General features: G+C 45.3%; 1 protein-coding gene across 1 annotated transcript in view; it reads left to right on the forward strand.

Annotated features, from left to right (window-relative positions):
• Nucleotides 1–19552, forward strand: part of PPM1E (protein phosphatase, Mg2+/Mn2+ dependent 1E) — a 68569-nt gene extending 49017 nt beyond the window's left edge. Inside the window, exons 2-7 of the mRNA XM_074595076.1 lie at nt 6622–6740; nt 11969–12168; nt 13946–14134; nt 14884–15027; nt 15343–15436; nt 15709–19552. Coding sequence (XP_074451177.1) covers nt 6622–6740; nt 11969–12168; nt 13946–14134; nt 14884–15027; nt 15343–15436; nt 15709–16778 — 1816 coding nt within the window. The 3' untranslated portion in view covers nt 16779–19552. The remainder of the gene's footprint in view (nt 1–6621; nt 6741–11968; nt 12169–13945; nt 14135–14883; nt 15028–15342; nt 15437–15708) is intronic.
• The last annotated feature ends 1900 nt before the right edge of the window (nt 19553–21452 follow it).

Raw genomic sequence — 21452 nt, forward strand, 5'->3', positions numbered from 1 at the left:
TGCCGGCTTTTTTTAGTAACTCACTGCAGCAGCTAAAATCTAGCGCAGGGTTTCACCGTGCGTTAGGAAAAAAACCCGTGCTCCATTTGCCCACCGTGACCAGGCTTTAAATCAGCATCAGAACTTCCAGCGGCTGTGCGAAGCAGCGGACCGCGCAGGTCAGAGCCGAGCCGAGAGCTCGCGGGAGAGCGGTGCCTTGAGAGCGAGGAGAGGGCACCCTGCAGAGACAGGAGCTGGGAACAGCCTTCGCTTGGCATAGTTAGAAGATACATCCATAATCGTTTTGGGGTCTAAGGACCGCTTAACAGAATATTCCTCTGCGAGTCCTTCTCTGAGTCTGGCCTGACTTACAGGAGTGTTATGGTTTGAAGAACCCCAAAAAATTTATTATTTTTTAGACAATTATTCTATCACCTGATGACCCCTCCCCACCTGGGAGGGAGAATTGGGGAAAAAACAAGGAAACCCGAGGGTTGAAACAGATTTAATAGAGTAAGTCTGCCTGATCTTTAAGGCCCCTTCTAACCCAAACCATTCTATGATTCTGAGTCTAAATAATTAACGTTAATCATATTGAAGAACCAATATTGATCCCGATACCAATACAAAATAGACAAGGATTATCCTCAGTCCATTCCATCATCGGAAGCTGTGCACTTCTAGCAGTGACAGCCAGCGTGGGACCCTGCGAGCGCTGTGGCTTTGGGAGGAAGGGAAGGACGCAGGGCTCCAGCACCGGGGCAAGGGGTGCTCAGAATGGCAGCCAGCAAGGGAGAGAGAGAGAACTCAGCAAACTTTCTGATTCATATTGAATGTGCCGTTCATGGTATGAAATAATCCTGTTGGCAGCTTGGGGCAAGCACCCGGGTCTCGCTCCTCCTCATCCCCGGACTGGCCAAGCTCGAAAACACTGAGACCTTGAAACGTACATAGCCTAGCGGGCTATAAAGTAAATATTTTCACAAATTCAGACACCAGAGTCTTCTAAAAGTGCAGTTTTCCCAAGCGTTAGAAGACACTTTAGTGCAAAGTGAAATTACCGAAAGGGAAATGAATCCTGTGTCGCTCAAACCAGGAGAAGGAGTAGGAGGCAGAGAGAAGCCCCGCAGCGGGCGCCCTGTCTTCATGGACGTGGGTTGGTGACGCCACTGGCACAGGAGGCGGCCAAAGGGAGGGACGGGTAAACAGCCAAAGGATGGGTCTTCCCAGCAAATTTCTCTGCTGTCGCTGCTGCAGTTCACAGCATGGGAACTTCCAGTAATAAAGACTTTAAAGGCTTCTTCAAAGAGCTTCCAGGCTGTATCAGAAGCTCCATCTGGAAGAAGTCTCATGAGACTGTGGAGCGTTTTGTAAATACAGGCTGGGGACAAATGAGGTTTTTCTTAAATTGAATCTTGCAAAACTTGCTTTCTAATAAGCACTTGCAACAGGCCACGTTAACACAGGAGTGTTTACCAAACGGCATCCCTAGTGTAATGCCTTTTCGAAAGGGTGCCGTTAGCTTGTCATCCCTACAAAGTCTTTTACTAACACAGTAAATTATAGGCCTTTTGGGAATGTGCTGTTCTCGGTTCTTTTCAGGTCATGTTCTTGGTCTTGGATTGCCGTGTGAAACCACATACGGCATATAGTCTTTGCCTGTGGATTTGTTTTGTGTTTCAGCAAACTGAATAGCATTTCTATTTAAATCATGTTTCATTCTAACTAAAACAATTGCTCTTCTGTAGTGTCAGGGGACTCTTGAGGTAATAGGAACACTGCATGTTTTGTGATTTACTGACCATTTTGGCCTTTGAAAGGCACCAGTACGTTTCGGTCCATTTTTCCTGCTTTGTTTGGGTTAGTGATGCCTCATCAGTTACTCCAGACCATGACACCATGACAGCATTAAGCATTTTCAGCACTGGTGGCACTCGGTTGTGTATTTTGGCCAGGGGCAGTAATGTGCCTGGAGCATCGTCTTCCATCAGCAGTGCTGATGCTCCAGGAACACCAGCATTACCACGTTGTAAGGACTTGATGTCTGCCTGTTGTGGTTTTCCACTTTTGAGATGCATCAGCTTTTCTAGAAATGGGTTTACTTCATGGAGTTGTTCATGACCGTGCGTCAGCTGCCTGTATCAGACTAATCAGATGCTGAGGGGACTGGAACACCTCTCTTAGGAAGAAAGGCTGAGGGATTTGGGTATTTTTAGTCTGGAAAAAGACGACTGAGGGGGGATCTTATCAATGCTTATAAATACTTCAAGGGTGGGTGTCAGGAGGATGGGGCCAGGCTCTTTTCAGTGGTGCCCGGGGACAGGACAAGGGGTAACGGGCACAAAATTGACCATAGGAAGCTCCATCTCAACATGAGGAGGAACTTCTTTCCTGTGAGGGCGGCAGAGCCCTGGCACAGGCTGCCCAGAGAGGTGGGGGAGTCTCCGTCTCTGGAGACATTCCAAACCCGCCTGGTCGCGTTCCTGTGCCGCCTGCTCTGGGTGACCCTGCTCCAGCAGGGGGCTGGACGGGGTGATCTCCAGAGGGCCCTTCCAACCCCCACCATTCTGTGATTCTGTGAAACCTGCCTGTCTGGAGCTGTTGTTTGCCTGTGTATTCCACTTAGCACTTCTGACAGCGTATGAGAACAGAGAATATGGAGCGAGAAAAAAGTATGAAAGCTCCATAAATCTTGTATGGATTGAAAATATCTCCCACTATCATCTTGATGTTTTTCCCTTCAGTTGTGCTGTTATCTAGAAATCTCAGAGTATCTTACGAACACTGAAATAAGCCTTCTACAGCCTTCCTGCTTCTCCTCTCCCCCAGAAAATGACATTATCACCCCTCGTTTGTAGATGAGGAATCGAAGGTCTGAGTGGTGAAGTGACTTGTCCAAGGTCAGCTGCCGAATTGGTGGCGTGGCTATGAATAGACATAGGCATTCTAGCTCTCAGCTCCCTGCTAAACAAGATCGTGCCCTCCCAGTTTTAATTTGTCATAACTTAATGACTTATAGCATTTGAGCATCTAGAATGTGGCAGAAGGATTTATTTTCAGCAGCCGACAGGTGATCCTGAGTTACGCCAGCAGCAGGACGCGACGCAGCTCCCGTGTCCCCGTGGATCCTGTCTCCTGCTACTTGTTTTGCGTAAAAGATGCGAGGAGAAGCGAGGACCACCAGCGTGGCAAAGTCTGAGTGTTCCCGTGTGGGTCTCTGCTGGCTTGTGGGATGCTGCAGGGCCTCACCCGAATGTTCACTTTTGTGTTAAAAACAACGATCCTAGACCTGATGCTTCATTTGTCTTGGTGTAACAATAATGAAGTGTCCTGATAGCAGTTTGACTTCAACACCTAATCTATTTTAAAAGAAGTAAAAAAAACCCAAATCTCCAGTGCAATCTGCTGTTCCTTGAAGGGGAGAGGTAATTCAACTAAAGTCCTCTCAGGAGCCAAGTAGGAGAAGTAAATTTTGCGTTGTGCTAATCAGGAAGCGGAAGTCATCTGTCTGCAGCTGGTCACTTCCCTGCTTACATGGCATAGTCCTGTAACGGCTACATAAGAAGCTTTGTGATGAGCAAATGTCAAGGGCAATTAATTCTTTGGCAGGCAGCTGTTATTATTAGGACAAAGAGTGGCCAGACATAGAAGGAAGGCCTTCAGCTGATTTGTTTTCTCTGCTTTTTCCATCGAAATTGCGAAGTCACTCAAACCCCGATGGTGAACTTTCATGCAATAAGAATTTTAAATTTGCCGTCTCTTTTTTTTTTTTTTAAGTAGGAGACCTTATATTAGATTTAGAGCACAGAGGAATCGCTCAGAGAAAATGTTTGGAAAGTCTTCACCACCTTAATGCTATCAGGAAGGAGCAGAGTTGTGTGTTAAGCTGGTAACATAATAATATGTGGGCTGAGTTAAGCCCACTTCAGACTGGTTTTCTCCAACTTAATTGATGGAAACGGGCCACTTTCAGGCTTGATTTATCACCTTAGTGGAGTTATTCCAGGATTGCCGCAATGCAACTGTGGGTGTTCTAAACACACCCACGCTGCCAGAGAATCAGGAAGGATGTACTTAAAATCCTCTAATTTATCTAATAACGTCTTTAGCGGCTTTTTTGTGTAGGTTTAGTATTGTAATGGAAATGCACTCTTTGGCTGGATAAAGAGCTCCTGTGTGAAACTGCCGCAGTTGGCTGCAGGGACATGGGAATAGCATTTGGAGCTGATTGGGAAAATTCTCTGACCAGCTACACGCGCTGTAAACGCACCTTTCAATTTTGTAATCTGTCACTACGCTTATAATGGTATCCAAAATTTCAGATATGCATGTTCGTGACTCTGGGTCTTCACAGATGCGGCCTCCCCACCTTCCCAGCCCAGGCAGAGCTGAGGTTCGTCGTGTCGGGGGGTGTTTTTTCGCTGCTGTTTAAGCCCTGAGTCTCTATTTTAGCAATGGTTGTTGCCTTGGTTCTGACCAGGTTCCCTCTGTGCCCGTCAGTGGACATTCTTGAGGGGCTGGTTAGAAGTGACGCAAACCAAATTTGAGTTTCCTACGGAGTTTCAGCGCTGGGCTGGTGAGGGTGTGCCTGGGGCTGGGGAACCAGCTCAGATTCCTCCAGGCGCCTGCAGCGAGCCCTGCCCGGTGCCGTCAGCACTTCCAGCGTGGATTCTTCTGCTCTGCGTTATTTAGGCTGAACCTTAATCTTCCTCCACGTTTTTTCGGAACGCTGCCCTCGCGGTGTTGCGAGCTGCTGCCGTAATTATTCTATCCCGGAACATTCTATCGTTGCAACATGGAAATTGCGTGTAACGTGAGCAGTAACCAGTATCGCTGCTCTGGAGCACTGGAGCTAATAATAGCCATGAAAGACCTGTTCTTTGTGAGCTAAATAAAGGTGGACGAGACTAGACAGAAAATCAGCTTCTACACGCACCAGAAGTAAAGGAGGTCCCGGCGTGTTTTCCTCTGGCCAATTACTCTTACCACCGGGCACCGCCGTATGTAAATAGGATCAGAGCTCCCGGGCTGTGCGGGGAAGAGCCGGTCCAAAGGCAGCTGATTTCCTCCAGCAGTCGGGCTTCATTAGCGCCCGCCTCGCTGAGCCTTGGGGGTGCTGCGTGAGCAGAACGCTCGGCTGGTAATTCTAGGAAATGCTCTTAGCGATGGCGCGGCAACGCGGTTCGAGGGGCTCCCTGTGTAACTTCAAGGCTCAGAGCTTGTCTCATGACTCTTCATCACTTGGACAAAGCTATTTACTGCTAATCTTCCATCTAAATAATTTATAGATATGTTGAATAGTAAATAATGACGGTGGAAGGACTTATTTTGTGTACATTTTCTAAACCTGTTACATGGTCTTACTCTTCGTAGCAGCGTTTGGTATCAAGAATCTGGAAAGCTTTATGGTAAAATGGCTTTTAAAAAAAAAAAACAAACCCAAGTGCAGCAAATCTGATTTTTATTCTGGAATTCTGATTTTGCTGCTGAAGCGATGGCATGTGGGCCAGTTTAGGATGGCAGTTGGCTTTTCCTGGGCAGCGAACCAAATGTGAATGCAAGTGACGGTTGCCATGTGCTTCTCAGGCTCCAGAACCAAGTCTGACAAGGCCAGTTTTGCGTGTAGAAGTTTTTTCTGCTCTGGATCTGGTGGGGCTGATGCTTCCAGGCTAACGCCCCCTCTCCAACCCAGCGGAGGAAATAGGTTAAGGAAGTAAATGTGCTCGTGGCCTGTTCCCGGGACTGGCTGACACAGAATTCTGTGGTTGATGGACGGTTTCTGGGACTGAAATGAGCTCGTGTGTCTCTGCGTGGCCCTGCAATGGTAGGCACGTCTCATGCAGGACGTTGTTACCCCAGCAATAACTATGGAAGATGGAAGTTTCTTGCTGACACAGCCTGAGACCCCTGGAGAAGTTAAGGCAGACCAATGGGAAATACATATGCATAAATTAAGAGGTATTAAACTCCTCTTGAATGAGAAAATGTACATTAAAGTGGCCTTGGTTTGCTATAGATTAATTAACCTTGGGAGATACCAGGCTTAATTAAGCTACAGTGAGTTAAAGCCACTTTATTCTTGATAGAGATCGTTCACGAGGGAGCTTTTTAACCTTATGCACATCAACTTCATACCTCCTGTCTATGGGTTTGCCTTAACTTTCAGTGTCCCTGGGTGAGGTTTTGGGCACTTGGAAAACTGAGGACTTCTCTCATGCTTTGGAATCCTGACTCCAGTTCTTAGGAGAAACTGGACAGAACGGGCTTCAGATAAAAGTTGTAAAATGCACCTGTAGAAAACATGCGCTAAGCAAGGGTTGCGTGACAGACTCTGCAGAGGGCTTCAGGTCTAGATTTGAAAAGCACTTAAATAAGTGTTACGGAATGGAACATTGAAACTTAAGAAGCAGGGAACAGAAGAGTGAAACAGGGTCACTAAAATGCATACGGTGAGTCTGAGGTCTTGCTGCGGGGTTGTGGTGCTGTCTAGCAAAGCTGAATCAGAAGTTTTACAAGTCTTGGTTCAAATTCCTGCTTGTTTATAGAAAAATATTGTTACGTATTTTCCTGACCGCAAGTTACCTTGCTAAATCAGATGAAAATGTCCTTTTGTTTTGTTGTGTTTATTTTCTTCTTTTCCAGTAATTGCCCTTCGTTTTTGGCTGCTGCTTTAGCTAGAGCAACTTCAGATGAAGTCCTTCAGAGTGATCTTTCGGCACACTACTTACCAAAGCATGTGGACAACGCGGATGGGATCATACGTAAGTACCTCTGCGCACGATAATGTACAATCTTACACGGTGTGGATCTTTCATTTACACGGGATACTGGGACACTTTGCAGATAATTCGTAGATTTTTGAAGTCAGCATTGACTTCAGTGGTCCATCTAGTCTGACCACTTGAACGGCACTAGATTTTCCTCAAATTACTTCTTTCTACCAGCTACCTAAACGAGGCCAGACTAGATTTCTTGTGAAGGAATATCCCGTATCGATGTAAAATGATTAATGGAGAATTCGCCACCACTCCTGATAGAGCTACTGGCTAATTTCTTAGTCAAAGCTTTCTCATCTTTGAATCTTTCCTCTTATAATCATCTTATAATTTCAACTTTTACTACTGAATTCTTTCTGTCTTTTAAAATGCCTTTCTCTGGTTGCACTTGACTCTTTTATCAAATTTTTCTCCTAAAGACCAGATGAAATCAATCCTTTGTTTTAAGTGCACCTTCATAAGACTGTACCTGGTGTCCCCAAATTTCTTGATGTGCACTTTGGACTCTGTGGTCCTGCTGCTTGCTGGCTCCTGCCAGTTGTCCTTCATCATTAGGGCAAAGTCAAGTATACGTGGAAAGAGAGAATTTAATTCTGAATTATTTCAGTCAGCCTAGTTTTTACTATGGCTTTTAATTTTTATTTTTTTTTCATTTTGGTTTAGCAAAGGATAGTATAAAGATATTTCATGCTTAACAGGAAAATTTCCTTTTCTCCATGTATCTGTGTTGGCTAACAAGATTCTTGCAGCATCCAGCTCAAAACCATATACCCTAAATAGTTTTGGGATTCTGTTGACCTAAATAGCCTTGAAAAACTTTCTAAGGTGCTCATTACAATGAAGAACGATGTTTCTCACATGTATTGAGAGGAATTCTGTCACTTGATCTTGAAAATATGGTCAACAAACCACTTTGTCCATTCCCTCCTTTTCTGATTAGAAAAAAAAAATCATTTAGGGGATAAGTAGGAGATATAAATCTGGCTCTTCAAAAAGGAAAATTCTGGTGTATTTCTCAGAGGCCTTCAGAAACCTGAGAAAAAGAAAAACACGCGATGGGTTCCCTTTTTGTAGGTACCGCTGCTGCCTCCTGCTGAGCAGGTAAATGGAATAGATTTGTCATTGTTCTGGCTGAGCAGCCTTCATTAATTTCAAATTGAGATCTCTGAGACTTGCATAAATATTTGACAGTCTCCAAGGAAATGTTGACTAAGCCTCCACACAGAATATCTAAAGAGTTCAACAGAAAAAAAGAAAAAAGAAACCGCAAAATCCTCACACCTACAGAAATTGCCATTTAAATATATCTAAATCTGTAATACACAGTTGCAAACATAGATTGATGTGTGTATGGGCTATAGCAAGCGCTAAAAATATGACTCCAGCTGCAGTATGTTGAGGTGAATTGTCATAACGAAGGGACTTGAACATAAAATACACCTTTACAGATGCAATGTAAAGTGTTAAGATAAAGAGGGAGAGGAAGAGAAAGCACATCTTCTGGACTGTAATAAAGCAGTGGTTTCGTACGAATACTGCAATTGCAAATAATATACTACAAATGATAATTTTTGAAACGGAGCATTAGCTGAAGTGATGCAAGGTTTGGCTAAGAAAACCGTAAAAACACTAGGGGGGTTCATGCAAGAGTGAAGGAAATTTCATTGTGGAAGGTCAGTGACTCCGTTCTAGCCAACTTTCTAAGTAGGAGCCCTTTGAGAAGCCCGGGCTCGTGTCTTAGGAGAGAGCTGTGACTGATGAGTGCCCTGACTGGTACCATACAGGGAGACTGTCACGCTTTGAAAGAAAACAAAGGGCACTGTAGCAGGTGATGAAAATGGGATTTCTGCATCTTGAAGTTTTGTGCCCAGAGTTCACTGTTCATCCTGGTGATGTTTGGGCTGCTGCAGAACACGACACCAGGCTGAATTTAGCTGTCTGGTGTTGATAGCCAATTCTGTGTCAGTTTTTCTTAAGAACCCAGAAAGATTTTTACTCTGTACAATACAAGGAAACATTTACCTGATTTGCCTCGAGTTTGAATTTGCTAGAAGAAAAAAAAATGATTCCAGATTTCCTTAGTGACACATTTCAGTCTGAGTAGCGCAACATGACAAATCATATTGCATGCTTAGGCCTGGTGAAAGCAGTTATTGGTGTGCTGGTGGAAAGGAAATTAGAAGCTTCACGAAAGAAGAATGCTAATCTTAAAAGAAGAAAAACTGTTTTGAGCACAGGAATGTCGGAATGCAAGAATACAGGTGTGATATATTCAGGGTGGCCATATGTCTTTGGATATCAAGAACTGAAGCTGAGAGTTGTAGGCCATGACTGATTCTTCTCTTCCATTTAAACTGGAGAGGAGCAAGAGAGCTTCCATGAGAACTGAAAGATGTCTGACTTCCTTTTGGAAAGGTCAGGTTAAGAATGTCTAGTTATCTTTTTCACAGAGGAAGATATTCACATGGGGGTTCAGCATTGTTAACGAGCCACCAAAGGAGGCTGGGCAGTAGGACCTCGTTACACGGTGGAGGTATCTAAAATATCCAGCAGACTTCACAAGGCAAATTGCAAAGTCCCACTGCCCAGGCTGTCCAGGTACTAGGAGGGGAGATTACTATAACCAAGACACAAAGAGGTCATTGACTAGTCAGAAACTGGAGTTCTCAGGTTAAGGAAAACCTTGGTTGTTGGCTTGATGACACGTCTGCAAACCCGGGGACTGATCCCTGTTGTCACACCGTCTGCATTTTCAAGAAAGGTCTTAAAATTTAGGTACTAAAAAGCAGAGTATTCTTTCTACCCTGATTTTGCCCTAAAAGAAGTCAGTCCTATTTGGGAGCAATAAAGCCTGAGCTGGATTTCCCACTAGCTGTGGTACAATTAAGCTCTACTTCCACCGCTGGGGATTTTGGAGCAGCAGGAGGGAAATGAAATTCTCCATGACACAACCACAATGACAGCTGAGTCAGCTCTGGCTCAGCGTGGCAGCATTAACAACTGATGAGTAATTTACAGCTGTGAGGGGGTGGTTTCACTGTTGTGGGCCTTTCGCCTGTTTTAACCTCAAGAGCAATTATTGATGGTGCTGACACTACCGCGTGCTCCCTGCTGGGGAAGGGCCGTCAGTATCTCAGTGGGTTTGCTCCCTTCCTCCTTCGGAGTGATGCTCCAACGTGTACCAGCCACGCGACACTGAAATGTGCACCGTTTACCTGCATACGAGCCCACTGGAAAAAAAAAAAGGAAGAGCAGGTCTGTAGCATTCACCTCTGGAATAGAATCGTAGAATCATTTAGGTTGGAAAAGACCCTTGGGATCATCGAGTCCAACCATCATCTCCACTCTACAAAGTTCTCCCCTACACCATATCCCCCAACACCACATCTAAACGAGTCTTAAACACATTCAGGGCTGGTGACTCCACCACCTCCCTGGGCAGCCTATTCCAGTGTCTGACCACTCTTTCTGTGAAGAATTTTTTCCTAATGTCCAGCCTAAACCTACCCTGTTGCGGCTTGAACCCATTCCCTCTTGTTCTATCGCTAATTACCTGTGAGAAGAGACCAGCACCAACCTCTCTACAGTGTCCTTTCAAGTAGTTGTAGAGAGCAATGAGGTCTCCCCTCAGCCTCCTCTTCCTCAGACTAAACAGTCCCAGCTCCTTCAATCGTTCCTCATAAGATTTATTCTCCAGGCCCTTCAACAGCTTCGTTGCCCTCCTCTGCACTTGCTCCAGCACCTTGATATCTCTCTCGTATTGAGGTGCCCAAGACTGGACACAATACTCGAGGTGTGGCCTCACCAGTGTTGAGTACAGGGGGACAATCACCTCCCTACTTCTGCTGGTCACGCTATTTCTAATACAAGCCAGGATGCCATTGGACATGACAGGCTGTACGTGTTCCCTCTTTAAAGATACTACCCAGCGAAGAGACTTCTGGTGGCACCAGGGAGAGCAGTATGGGTGTTGTGGGGGAATGGGTACCCGTTGTGGTGGGACGACCCAGTCATTTGATTTCCACCACTTGTTTGTAAAGCTGTGATCAAGAAGGTAAGGCTCCTTTGTTTGGTTATGTTTATAGCTTATTTCCAGCAAAATGGCTGCTCTTGCAGATCAAGCTTGAACCAACTCGTAATCAGCAGAGCTGGCAATATCTCTTGCACCTAAGGATCTGATCCCCCTGATCACTGTAGCCCACGCCTTGTGTAGACCTAGTACAGAAATCAGCAAATGCTGCTTTTAGGCTCTTCAGAGAATTTCTGGGAACTGAGAGAGGCTGTAAACCCTCCCTCTGCTCCCTGTATTTGGGCCGTTCCTCCTCCAGGAATCATTGATGCTCATGGATTGCTGCTGGTTAGCTTTGAAGATCTCTGGCTTTGGTGAATGATCATGAAAAAGGCGATTTTGATGTGCTCAGCTCTGATTCTTACATCCTGTTTTCCTGCCCTGAACTTCAGAACGACTGTCAAGTGCCCGAGTTTTCACATTTTAAAATTACTATTTCTCAGGAGTGACAGTTCAGCATTTTCTTAAATTCAAGACCTTTGTGGTTTTCTCATTTGCTCATGCAGATTTCTTTGACACACAGTCTAGTCAGGAATCTGGAAATAACGTTATGAAACTAAGAAGGTACCTGAAAGTGTATGCTACTAAATGTGTACTCCGCCGAAACATCTTAAAGTAATGCTGTTAATTTCTGTGGGTTTTTTGCCACTGTATTGCCTCAGTTCTGCAGTGGGGCGGTGTTTGGAATAGGTCGTTTGGTCTAAAACCAATACGTCATTGCAATGGACTGTGGTTTTGGTACGTGATGCCGTATGCCACGACGAAGGTCCTGCCGGAGGCGCCGCGGCAGAGCTGGACCACCCCGTGCAGAGCGACACGGGGGATCGAATGCTGAGGGAAAACGTACTGGCTTTTCATCTTTCCTGATGCTGCAAATGAGTTCCCCAAAGGCACGGTAGGGGTGGGGGTGGGGAATGTTTAAGTTAAAAAGACAAACAAACAATGAGCTGCCTACTGATGAATGCTGATTATGGTGAGTTTGGCTTCCTCTTTTTATGCATCAGAATCCAGAATTTCCCTGCTGACATCCATTTCAACTGCTTGGCTTAAAATGGTTCTGTTTCATCTTTGTAATGTATGCAAGAAAAAAATTCCCACTTAATACCACTCTTAGCCTTTCATTTGTGGTTTTTGCCTTCCCCAGAGATCGAGACGGTGAAGCTAGCCCGCTTAGTGTTTAGCAAACTGCACGAGATCTGCAGCAACTGGGTGAAAGACTTTCCACTCCAGCCGAAGCCCCACCGCTACTACGAGACGTCCATCCACGCCATCAAGAATATGCGCAGGAAGATGGAAGACAAGCACGTCTGCATCCCAGACTTCAACATGCTCTTCAACCTTGAGGTAAAAAAAGAGATCGTGTGGAAGACAAATGCATACACTAAAACCAGTTTCCATTCTTGGGGAAACTAGGCAGCATCCTACTGTGAAAATGAAAGCCGTGCCTGAGAGGGACCTGAGGAGGATTGAGAGTCAAGAGACAAACCCGGTCTTAGGTTAGTTCAGTTGATGTTCTGTAACCATAGCAGCAGTCTGACATGCTGTTTCTACATAGGGTATATGGAATAAAAGAGCGATTTTCACAGAATTCTGGTGAAATGTCATCTAACCAAACAAAGTTTGTATCATCTGGCCCATCCTGATGTAGCCGCTGGTGCAGCGGCTGAAGGACTGACCAGCCATCGTGCAGAAAGCAGCCCTACTTTTGTGAGGGGCAACTGATGCGCTGTAGTACCATGTGGGCAACCAAGGTAGGAGCTGAAGACTCAGATGTAGAAGAGGATTGCCAAAGGAAATGGGGAAGTGGCTCAGCTTACAGTTCATAGCGCTGCCAGTTGTCTACGGGGGTGAGTCTGTACAGCTTTTCAACCCTTTCTCTTGGGAGGAAGAAGCCAAAAGCAAGCATAAGGAAAGAAAGCAAAAAAATTTAAATAAATAAACCAACCAATCACAAATCTTATAGAATGGGGTGCCGTTCACACAAGAATCTAGCAACGTGAGTAGTTTGGTGGAACTGGGGCCAGACTTCCCTCCATTAATTTTTTTATGTGGCCACTGGTCAAACACTCGTGCTTGCTCTTCCTTCAGATATCATAGAAGATATAAAACTGGACACCGAAGAACGGCAAACAGAAGAAAGTGGCAAGAATTTTACCTTTAGGATCGGATTGCTGCCTAATTGATTCTTTATGATATCTTGTCACTTTAATAACCATCTTCTGCCCCATCCACGTTCTTCCCTTTAAATGATATTAATGCCAACAGAGGCAGATGTTTCCTTTGCCTGTCAGTTGTCAGCTTTCGTATTCCAATTTGTGTTGGAGCCCATTACTTAAAAATTACAATGTACAAATATTCTAGTCATTGAGATGGCTGTCAAGGTTGAATTGGCACTGACAGTGGGTTGGTGTGTTCTATGTGTGAATAGGCACCGGAGCTGATGTCTCTTGGTACAGCATCGTTTCTCTGTTTCAACAGATAGAGGGAAGCGGAGAAAACTGACTTGATGAGTGATTTTGCTGTATTTGATTTGTGAATGTAATCACAATTATCTAATGAGAGAGTACGTAGATTTTTTTTAAAAAACAAGCACCTAAGGTGATACGGATTTGATTTAAAAAACGAAAAAAAAAAAAAAAGAGAAGAATGAAAGCAGAGGCTGGTCGGCTTCACATTTGAACTGTACTGGCGTTTTATCCCTGGTGGATTGCAGTCTTGATGGAGACTTCATGCAAACTGTATTGGGTGTTCTTCTCCCTCTGTGGTCTTTGCAGTCACAAAAACTCCTGCACGATTTGATGAGAACGGCACTTTCTATTTGAGCTGAGTGACTGAAATGTAGCAAATGGAACTTAAGGAGCACTGAGCGCGCTACGCGGGTGATTCTTGCAGGGCATCTTTTGCAGTTTGCAGGTAGAATTCATCAGGAATAAGGTGGAAATTTCCCACTGATGCAAGCGAGGATGGTCTGAGTAGTTTGTTTTCCCAGTGCAGACTCTGCCTCTGAGTGCAATTTAATGAGGACACCACAAATCTCAAGTTCAAGAGTTTTAAGACAATCCAATTAGCTGTTTGCATTGCTTTCTCCTCAGTTGTTTTCTCAATGTGTTTCTATTGACAGGACCAAGAGGAGCAAGCTTATTTTGCAGTGTTTGATGGTCACGGGGGAGTGGATGCTGCCATCTATGCCTCCATCCATCTCCATGTCAACATGGTCCATCAGGAGATGTTTCAGCACGACCCGGCGGAGGCACTGTGCCGGGCCTTCCGGGTGACCGATGAGCGTTTTGTCCAGAAGGCAGCCAGAGAGGTGATTGAGTTACCTGGGCTTGACTCTGAGAGCATTCATCTATCAATTCTGTCTTTGTTAGCCGGGGTGCTCCAAGTGCTGTGCTGAGCATGGGCCAGGGCCCGGCACAGAGCTGTCCGTGCACAGTCCGTAGAGCCGGTGCCCACTGGTGGGCTTCTTCGTGTTCCATAAAGATATCAGCCTCCACTTCTCGCAACATCCAGTTAATTTAGAAGGATGCTGCTGCTATTCCTATGCTCGCATGCTAACCAGGTTTAGCCCTTGGTGTGGGGTTTTTTTTCCTCATCTCTACAACATACGTTTCTCTCAGCTCCAGAAAGCAAGAATAAATGTGCAACTGACTCCTAGGCCTCCTAAACTCAAGCAAGGGTTGAGTTAAGTGCAGGGAACTCAAAATGCTTAGAAATAAACCTCCCTCCAAGTTCATTAACGTGCATGCGTTTCTGTTAACAGATAGGAAACAGGCCCAGGACGCCGACTAAGGCAGTAGCACAGCCGATCAGTAGCAGAGCCCAGCTCCTGAAAGGCGATTCCAAGGCGAGGGAAGTCACAGGGCAAAAATCGATCAGTTGCGTTCAGCCAGGTTGGCTCTGAGAACAGTCCCAGCAGTAAGGAAGGCACTGCGTGTTCTTCCTCGCTATTGGAATATCAATGTGTTCTACCCTCCAGTTAAGCAGAAAAATGCTTTGAAATGGTTCTTATTGGCTTATTTAAAACTGGGGGCTTTTTTTTTTTTTCACCCTATCCAGAGTCTGCGTTGTGGAACCACTGGGGTGGTGACCTTCATCCGAGGAAATATGCTGCACGTGGCTTGGCTTGGGGACTCCCAGGTTATGCTCGTGAGGAGAGGCCAAGCTGTGGAACTGATGAAACCCCACAAACCAGATCGAGAGGTGAGAACGGCCTGTTTGAGATACACCCGGGCACCGGTAACTGCTGAAGCTGACAGGTACCACCTTTACGTGGGATGCTGGGACACTGGTGCCTTGCCCGTGTCTCTTGGAGTGGCAGCACATGCTCCATTTGTCCTGCTTTGTTTGGAAGTCGGTATGGATTTGTGTGTGAATCCTTAGTTCTCATCTGGTGGGGCCTGCAGCCTCCACCGTGCTGCCTTTGTGAAAACACCGAATCTTTACCGAAGTGTTCAGAGTGTGCTGGCAGTCCTGGGCGCCCTCTCCAAACGACGCTTGTGTTGCCTTCCTGTTTAGGATGAGAAGAAGCGCATTGAGGCACTCGGTGGCTGCGTGGTCTGGTTTGGAGCCTGGAGGGTGAACGGGAGCCTGTCAGTCTCCAGAGCTATTGGTAAGAACGAGCTTTAATTCCTTTTTCAGACTTGCTTTTCTTTTTAATTAAAACTTTAATCTTCTAGCGAGCAAAATTTGCAATACAGCTGAAGATAGAACGGTGAGCGATGACCTGTATTTTTTCCTCTCCACTTTGAGGGGATAATTTCCAAATCATTTCTTTAACTTGGCGTAAGAGCTGTTGGCTCCACGCTGTGTTAACAAAAGGGCTTCCAGATGCTGTGGCTGCAAACCCACGGTCTTGTGTATCCGCGTGTTGTTTTTCCACAGGGGATGCCGAGCACAAGCCATATATCTGTGGGGACGCAGACTCTGCCTCCACTGTACTAGATGGCTCTGAAGACTACCTCATTTTAGCCTGCGACGGCTTCTATGACACAGTCAATCCCGATGAGGCGGTCAAAGTGGTGGCTGACCATCTAAAGGAGAATAACGGCGACAGCAGCATGGTAGCACATAAATTAGTGGCATCTGCTCGGGATGCCGGTTCCAGCGACAACATTACTGTCATTGTGGTATTTCTCAGGGACATGAACGCAGCAGTTGCTGTTAGCGAGGAGTCGGACTGGACAGAGAACTCTTTTCAAGGTGGGCAAGAAGACAACGGGGAAGATAAGGAAAACCATGGAGACTGCAAACGACCGTGGCCCCAGCACCAGTGCTCAGCACCTGCAGACCTTGGCTATGAGGGACGCGTGGATTCCTTCACCGACAGAACTAGCTTAAGCATAGGATCCAACATTCACCCGTTTGATGATCAAGGCTATTTAGACCTGACAAAAACAGAAATTAGTACACCTCAGAGTGCCAAATGTCTGCCACCGGTTCAAGCGTTCAGTCCTGGCAAACCAAAGAGCGCAAATTTGATCAGCGGCTTCGCAGTGAAGAAGGAATCCCCAGAGCGCACCACGTCATCCGTCTGCGGACAGAGCGATGCCAGGGGGTCCAACGCTCCTCTTAGTTTGGGTGTCGCAGGGCAGAGCATCTACAGGGCGAAGGGTTTATCCCCCATCTTCTTTGGGCTGGAAGATGAACTGTTCAAATCCCTGGGAAAACGAGCCGCGTCCTTTCACTTCCGACCCTGTAATGGGAAGAGGCGGCAAGGAGCCAGGCTCAAACCAAAGTTTCACATGCCACTCTCGGCTCGCGAGCCTTCCCATAGAGAAGGATCGAGTCTGTCCTTACCCGTCCGGGGCCGCGGTAGCAGGAGGCTGTCGGTAAGACTCGCCCCGTGGTGGAGGCTGGCCGGTCATAGCGCTTGCAGCGAGAGCATGTTTTTGCTGCGAAGACAAAGTAATTGTATACCAGATTCATCCCTTCATCAATGCTGTAAAATGTAACCATCTCCCTCGTGCGTTCCCCCGTCAGACTCCCAAAATAGACATTCCCCAAATCAAACTGGCATCATCAGAAAGCGAAAAAAAGGTGGGCATTTCCGAACTGTCCCTCCAGTCCCCTGCAAAGCTCAAACCACGTGTAAATAGATCTAGGAATTAACAAATGTAGTTGTTTCAATCTCAATAAAATTTGCTGGTGGTGCCACCCCGAGCAATGCCACAGCCACCTGGCCGCCCGCACACACAAGTATCCAGCCACATTCACTAGTGAAAGCCAAACAGCTGGTTCAGGTGGACAGACACCATTAGGGAACAGTCGTTAACGACCCAGAAAGCTGAACCTGCCTGAGGTACGTCTGTGGAGCAATATGTACAGAAAGAGTCCGGTTTAGAGCTGCCAAATTTTTTTAGAGTGGGGGGGAAGTTTCTGTAGAAGTCAAGGTGTGTGGGGTGTTTTGGTTGGTTTTTTTTTTTTTTTTTGTGTTCTGCTTTTGTTTATTTCAGGCGAGCATTAAGATGAATTAGAAAATTACATCCACTTTTGCAGGTAGACGACTAAAAGCCATACAGGGTTTTACCAGGTAACTTAGGAATGGACAAACTAAGCTCCTGCTACTCTGTTCTCAGACTCCGATTGAGGTACAGACTCATAATTTACCTATTTTTTTCATGTAACATAAAACGTGGAATATGAAGAAAACTGTTTTTTGTAGTTTTTAAAAAAAAAATCAATTATTTCCTATGGCTAGAGGTGCAGCGTAGGGAATTTCGTATCTTTCTGGTGCTTTTAGTGGCATTTCTCTTGTTTGTCAGTTTAGGAAACTGTTCTCAATTAGTTTTAATCGAACATGATTGTGCTTAATGCTTTGAGCCAACCTCATCTCAGGTCTTAAAAGAAACCAATGTGCGGAGATGTTCAGTACAATGCTGCTGTCACTCCACCGGTCAAACCAGAGAACTGCTTGCGAAAGATAATGAGCAATTTGATGAGCTGTTTGGTTTCGGTAATGATTTCTAGACGGCAAAGGCATAATTTAACATAAAGTTGCAGCGTGAAGGATGCTGTAGGATGCTGCGTCTGCGAGGAGTGGCGTTGCCGCAGCGTGGGGTTTTGCAGCGTGTGCCGGGATGGATGCCGGCGGCCGGAGCAGCCCGAAGTGAAGGGAAATGCCGAGGATGCGGATGAGCGAGGGCTGCGCGCAGGGTTTAGCGGAGAGGGTGAAACTCCCAGAGCCAGGGCTCCACTTCGGCTAAACCTGGGTTGAGAAGGGACGGTGAGGAACGTCAGTGGCCCTCATTTTCCTACGCAGAGCGTTCTTTATCAAACTGGGAAACAACCAGGACCCACCAGCTCTTCCCTGCTCCCCACGGGGTGTCAAACCCTTACGGGAGCGGTTAATTGGGACGTAAGCAAGCAGGCGATTCCCGTCAGCTCCACTCAATACACATCCTGTCACTATTCTTTGTTACGATAAGACATTTGTAAGAGTAAGAATAAAGTAAGTCTTCATAGGCTTTTATTGTACAACTCCTATCATTTTAGCAGTAACAATTTAATAACAGTATTAGTATTTAGCTAGAATTTGCAAAGTATTTTAATATTAAGCAGTCAGGAGATTATTCAACAGGACGAGATGGCAAGGTTTGAATTAATTCTGCCAATTTCCGCTTCTTCTATCTTTGATGCACTATTTTAAAAGCAATCTGATGAATAGCAGAAGGCTTTGTGAGTAACCAGGAGCTGGCGTGTGGCTTTAGATTCCTTTGATCTTTTTCAGACCTTTTTTTTTAATCTTACGGGATCATTGGCTCTTATCTGTCATCTTATTAAGCCTTAGCTGTTGTCAGCGTTCTCTTTAGCTGCAGCGTATGTTCCAAGCCAGATTTACTGAGGAAATTTGTGAAACCATGAAATGGTAAAATATGCAACTCGGAGGTATCTCTGCGGTGCCTTTGTTTTAAATTATTCACAGTAATAACGCCGCGTTGAAGGTCCATCTTACAGCCGACTGTCGTGCTTCGGAGAGAAAGGTGATGTAAGTGCAATTGTTTGTGGGAGTAAAGGAGAACGACAAACCGTCCTGGATGATAAACTTCTTCCCAGTCTGCAGGAGCAGTTGAAGGGCACTGGGCTGCACGTGTGCTGTTTTGGGAAGGATCTAGCTTTTTAGGTGTGGATTCATAAACGCTAATTCTGTGACTCATTACCATTTATCCTGCTAGGAGGAAAAAAATAAATAAATCTCCCATCGTAGTTCCAGTGTGGTCAGGTAAAACCATTGTATAGGTAGCAAGTGTTCATTTCTTCACTAACTGCATATTTATAGAGTAGATAGGAACCATTTGTAAGGTAAGTCAAGTCCTTTAAAGTTCTATACTATTAAAAGTAGTGGTTATTGGTCTGATATATGCTGCTCTTGATTCTACACACTAGACAAAAAAGCAGTGCTTTGTGAAATGCAGTGTTTTCTCTTAATGCCACTGGTGATAGGAAGTAGTTCTCTTCAGTTCAAAATCCTGTGCCCTTATTTGCTGCTTGCTAACGTAAGCAATAATCCCTCTCGAACGGTATCTATCTAAGTGTTCTGTATCTCGTACTTTGATTGTCTATCTGGTGACAATGTAAAAATATTAGGCTAATATAAAAGTATCTCATTGTATTTATTAACTGTTGATACTGAGATTCAGTCTGTGACCTGTGTTTTGTATTTTTATTGTGTATCTTAGTGGTGGTGAAATTTGTATAACGAATCTTTCCAATAAAGAGCTGAAGTATCCCTTTGCCGCGTTAACACAACCCGCATCAGTTTCAGTTTACGTGTTAACCGTGTTTGCAGAACTAGGAGGTAGGTAGTGAAAACATTTTTTTTTTTTTTTTTTTTTTTTTTCTTTTTAAATTGTGTTGGGTTTTGAGAACCGGGCTCCAGGCGGTTTGTCTGAAGCTGCTCAAAACTTGCTCGTGAGCTCTTCACTGTGAGTACTGGCGGGATCCTCTCGATCCCACTCCGGTAGTTTCCTGTGTACACTTCTTAAACGTGCAGCTCTGCGGAACGTCTGCCTTGCAGAGAGCAGTATAGCACCAGACCAAGGAGCTGGTAACCCAGTTCGATTTGCACTGAAGGTGGGTGGAAACACATGTATATAACTTTTCTTTACCTAGAAGTGCCATCAATTGTCCTTGCAAGTTAAAACCATTCAGTATTTGATTTCGATTGCATTGTAACACAGAAGGACAATGTCGAAGCTGACTTTAACTTACGCCACATTTATAGTGGTACATTGTCATAGAAACTCCACTCTGTTTTTGGAACACTGTGTGTCAGTGAGAACCGCGTTGTCCTATGGGCAGGTAAGATGAGGCACAAGGAGTTGTGTGTTTATAGACACGGCTGCTGTAGTTCAGGTCCACTATCTCCTCACTAAATCCTCCCGACCCTGGCAACGTTCTGCGGGAAAACAAAACGAGAAAGATTGGTCTAAATTAGGGGCTGTTTAGCACAATTTATCCACTCGGCACTACTCACATAAACAAAGCCATCGAAGGGGATACTGCAGCTTTGGTCACGCCTGTAATTTGGGGCAATCTTTCTTTAATTCATAGCCTCTTTGCGACAGGAACAAAACTTTCTACCCTTGTATCATGTGCAATAAGTAATAACGAAGCATTAACACAACCTCTGACTTAAATGTGCATATCCTTCTCCAGCCCTCGCCGCTCAGGCGACGGCACTGTACTTGCCAGCATTAAAGCTACAGGAAAAAAAAAAAGAACCCCCACCTCTTAGGGTCTAGTACAACTAGTGTGTGTCACCACGGCGTTTCGTTAGGTTCTTTCCTTCACTCTAGAAGACACCTTGGAACAAGAGCAGGGGAAGCTGGCGGAGATCACCCCGAGTACTTCTCCTGCCCCAGTAGCTGTGCAGGGAGCCAGGCGCGGTGGCAGCTGCTACCTGGGGTGCTCCTGGTGACCTTTCTGTGTTATTCTTGTTCGTGAAACCAACATGTTCTTTCTGCAGTGAATAAATTAAAGCTAACCATTCAACTGTGGTGGGACTTTCCATTTGCAATCTTGTTCTACAGTTCACATACGAGTTTAGTTATAACCATGTATTAGTCATCCATATTTTATTTATGAAAGCTGTTTATACAGAAAAACTGTTGAAGTTTTACCAATATCTTAATAAAACAGTAATTAAAACCACACTTCAGATGATAGTCTGTTTATTTAAGAGCTAACAAAGAGAGCAACCAACATCTGAATTAAGTGTCTTTACTGGGGTGAAAGCAGGTTTCATTTGCGTGATGTCTAACAGAAAATGACTGTACCCGTGTAGTTACCCAGGGCCCATTGCTGTTTTACAGCCAGAAAGGGAAGGGTTTGTTATTTAGCTAACGAACTTACACTGTGCCACATCTTCCAAGCCCGTTTCCCCCCCTCTTGTTTAAGACCCAGCTGTATATAAATAAGTTCTTCGTCGTGTGAGCAAGGCAGGATGGTACCAGCTCCTTCCCTGTCCCAGCAAAGGTTGGACGCTAACTCCAGAACAGAGCACGTGGCTCATCAAAAGCATTTCCTTCAGCTCGGGCCTCTTATTAAGAGTAAAGCAGCTGTGCATGGTGAAGAGGCAGAGCTCTGTGATTACTGCTAATTGAGCTGTGTATAATAATCGACATGCA

This window comes from Larus michahellis, chromosome 7, assembly GCF_964199755.1.
Source record: "Larus michahellis chromosome 7, bLarMic1.1, whole genome shotgun sequence".
NCBI lineage: Eukaryota > Metazoa > Chordata > Aves > Charadriiformes > Laridae > Larus > Larus michahellis.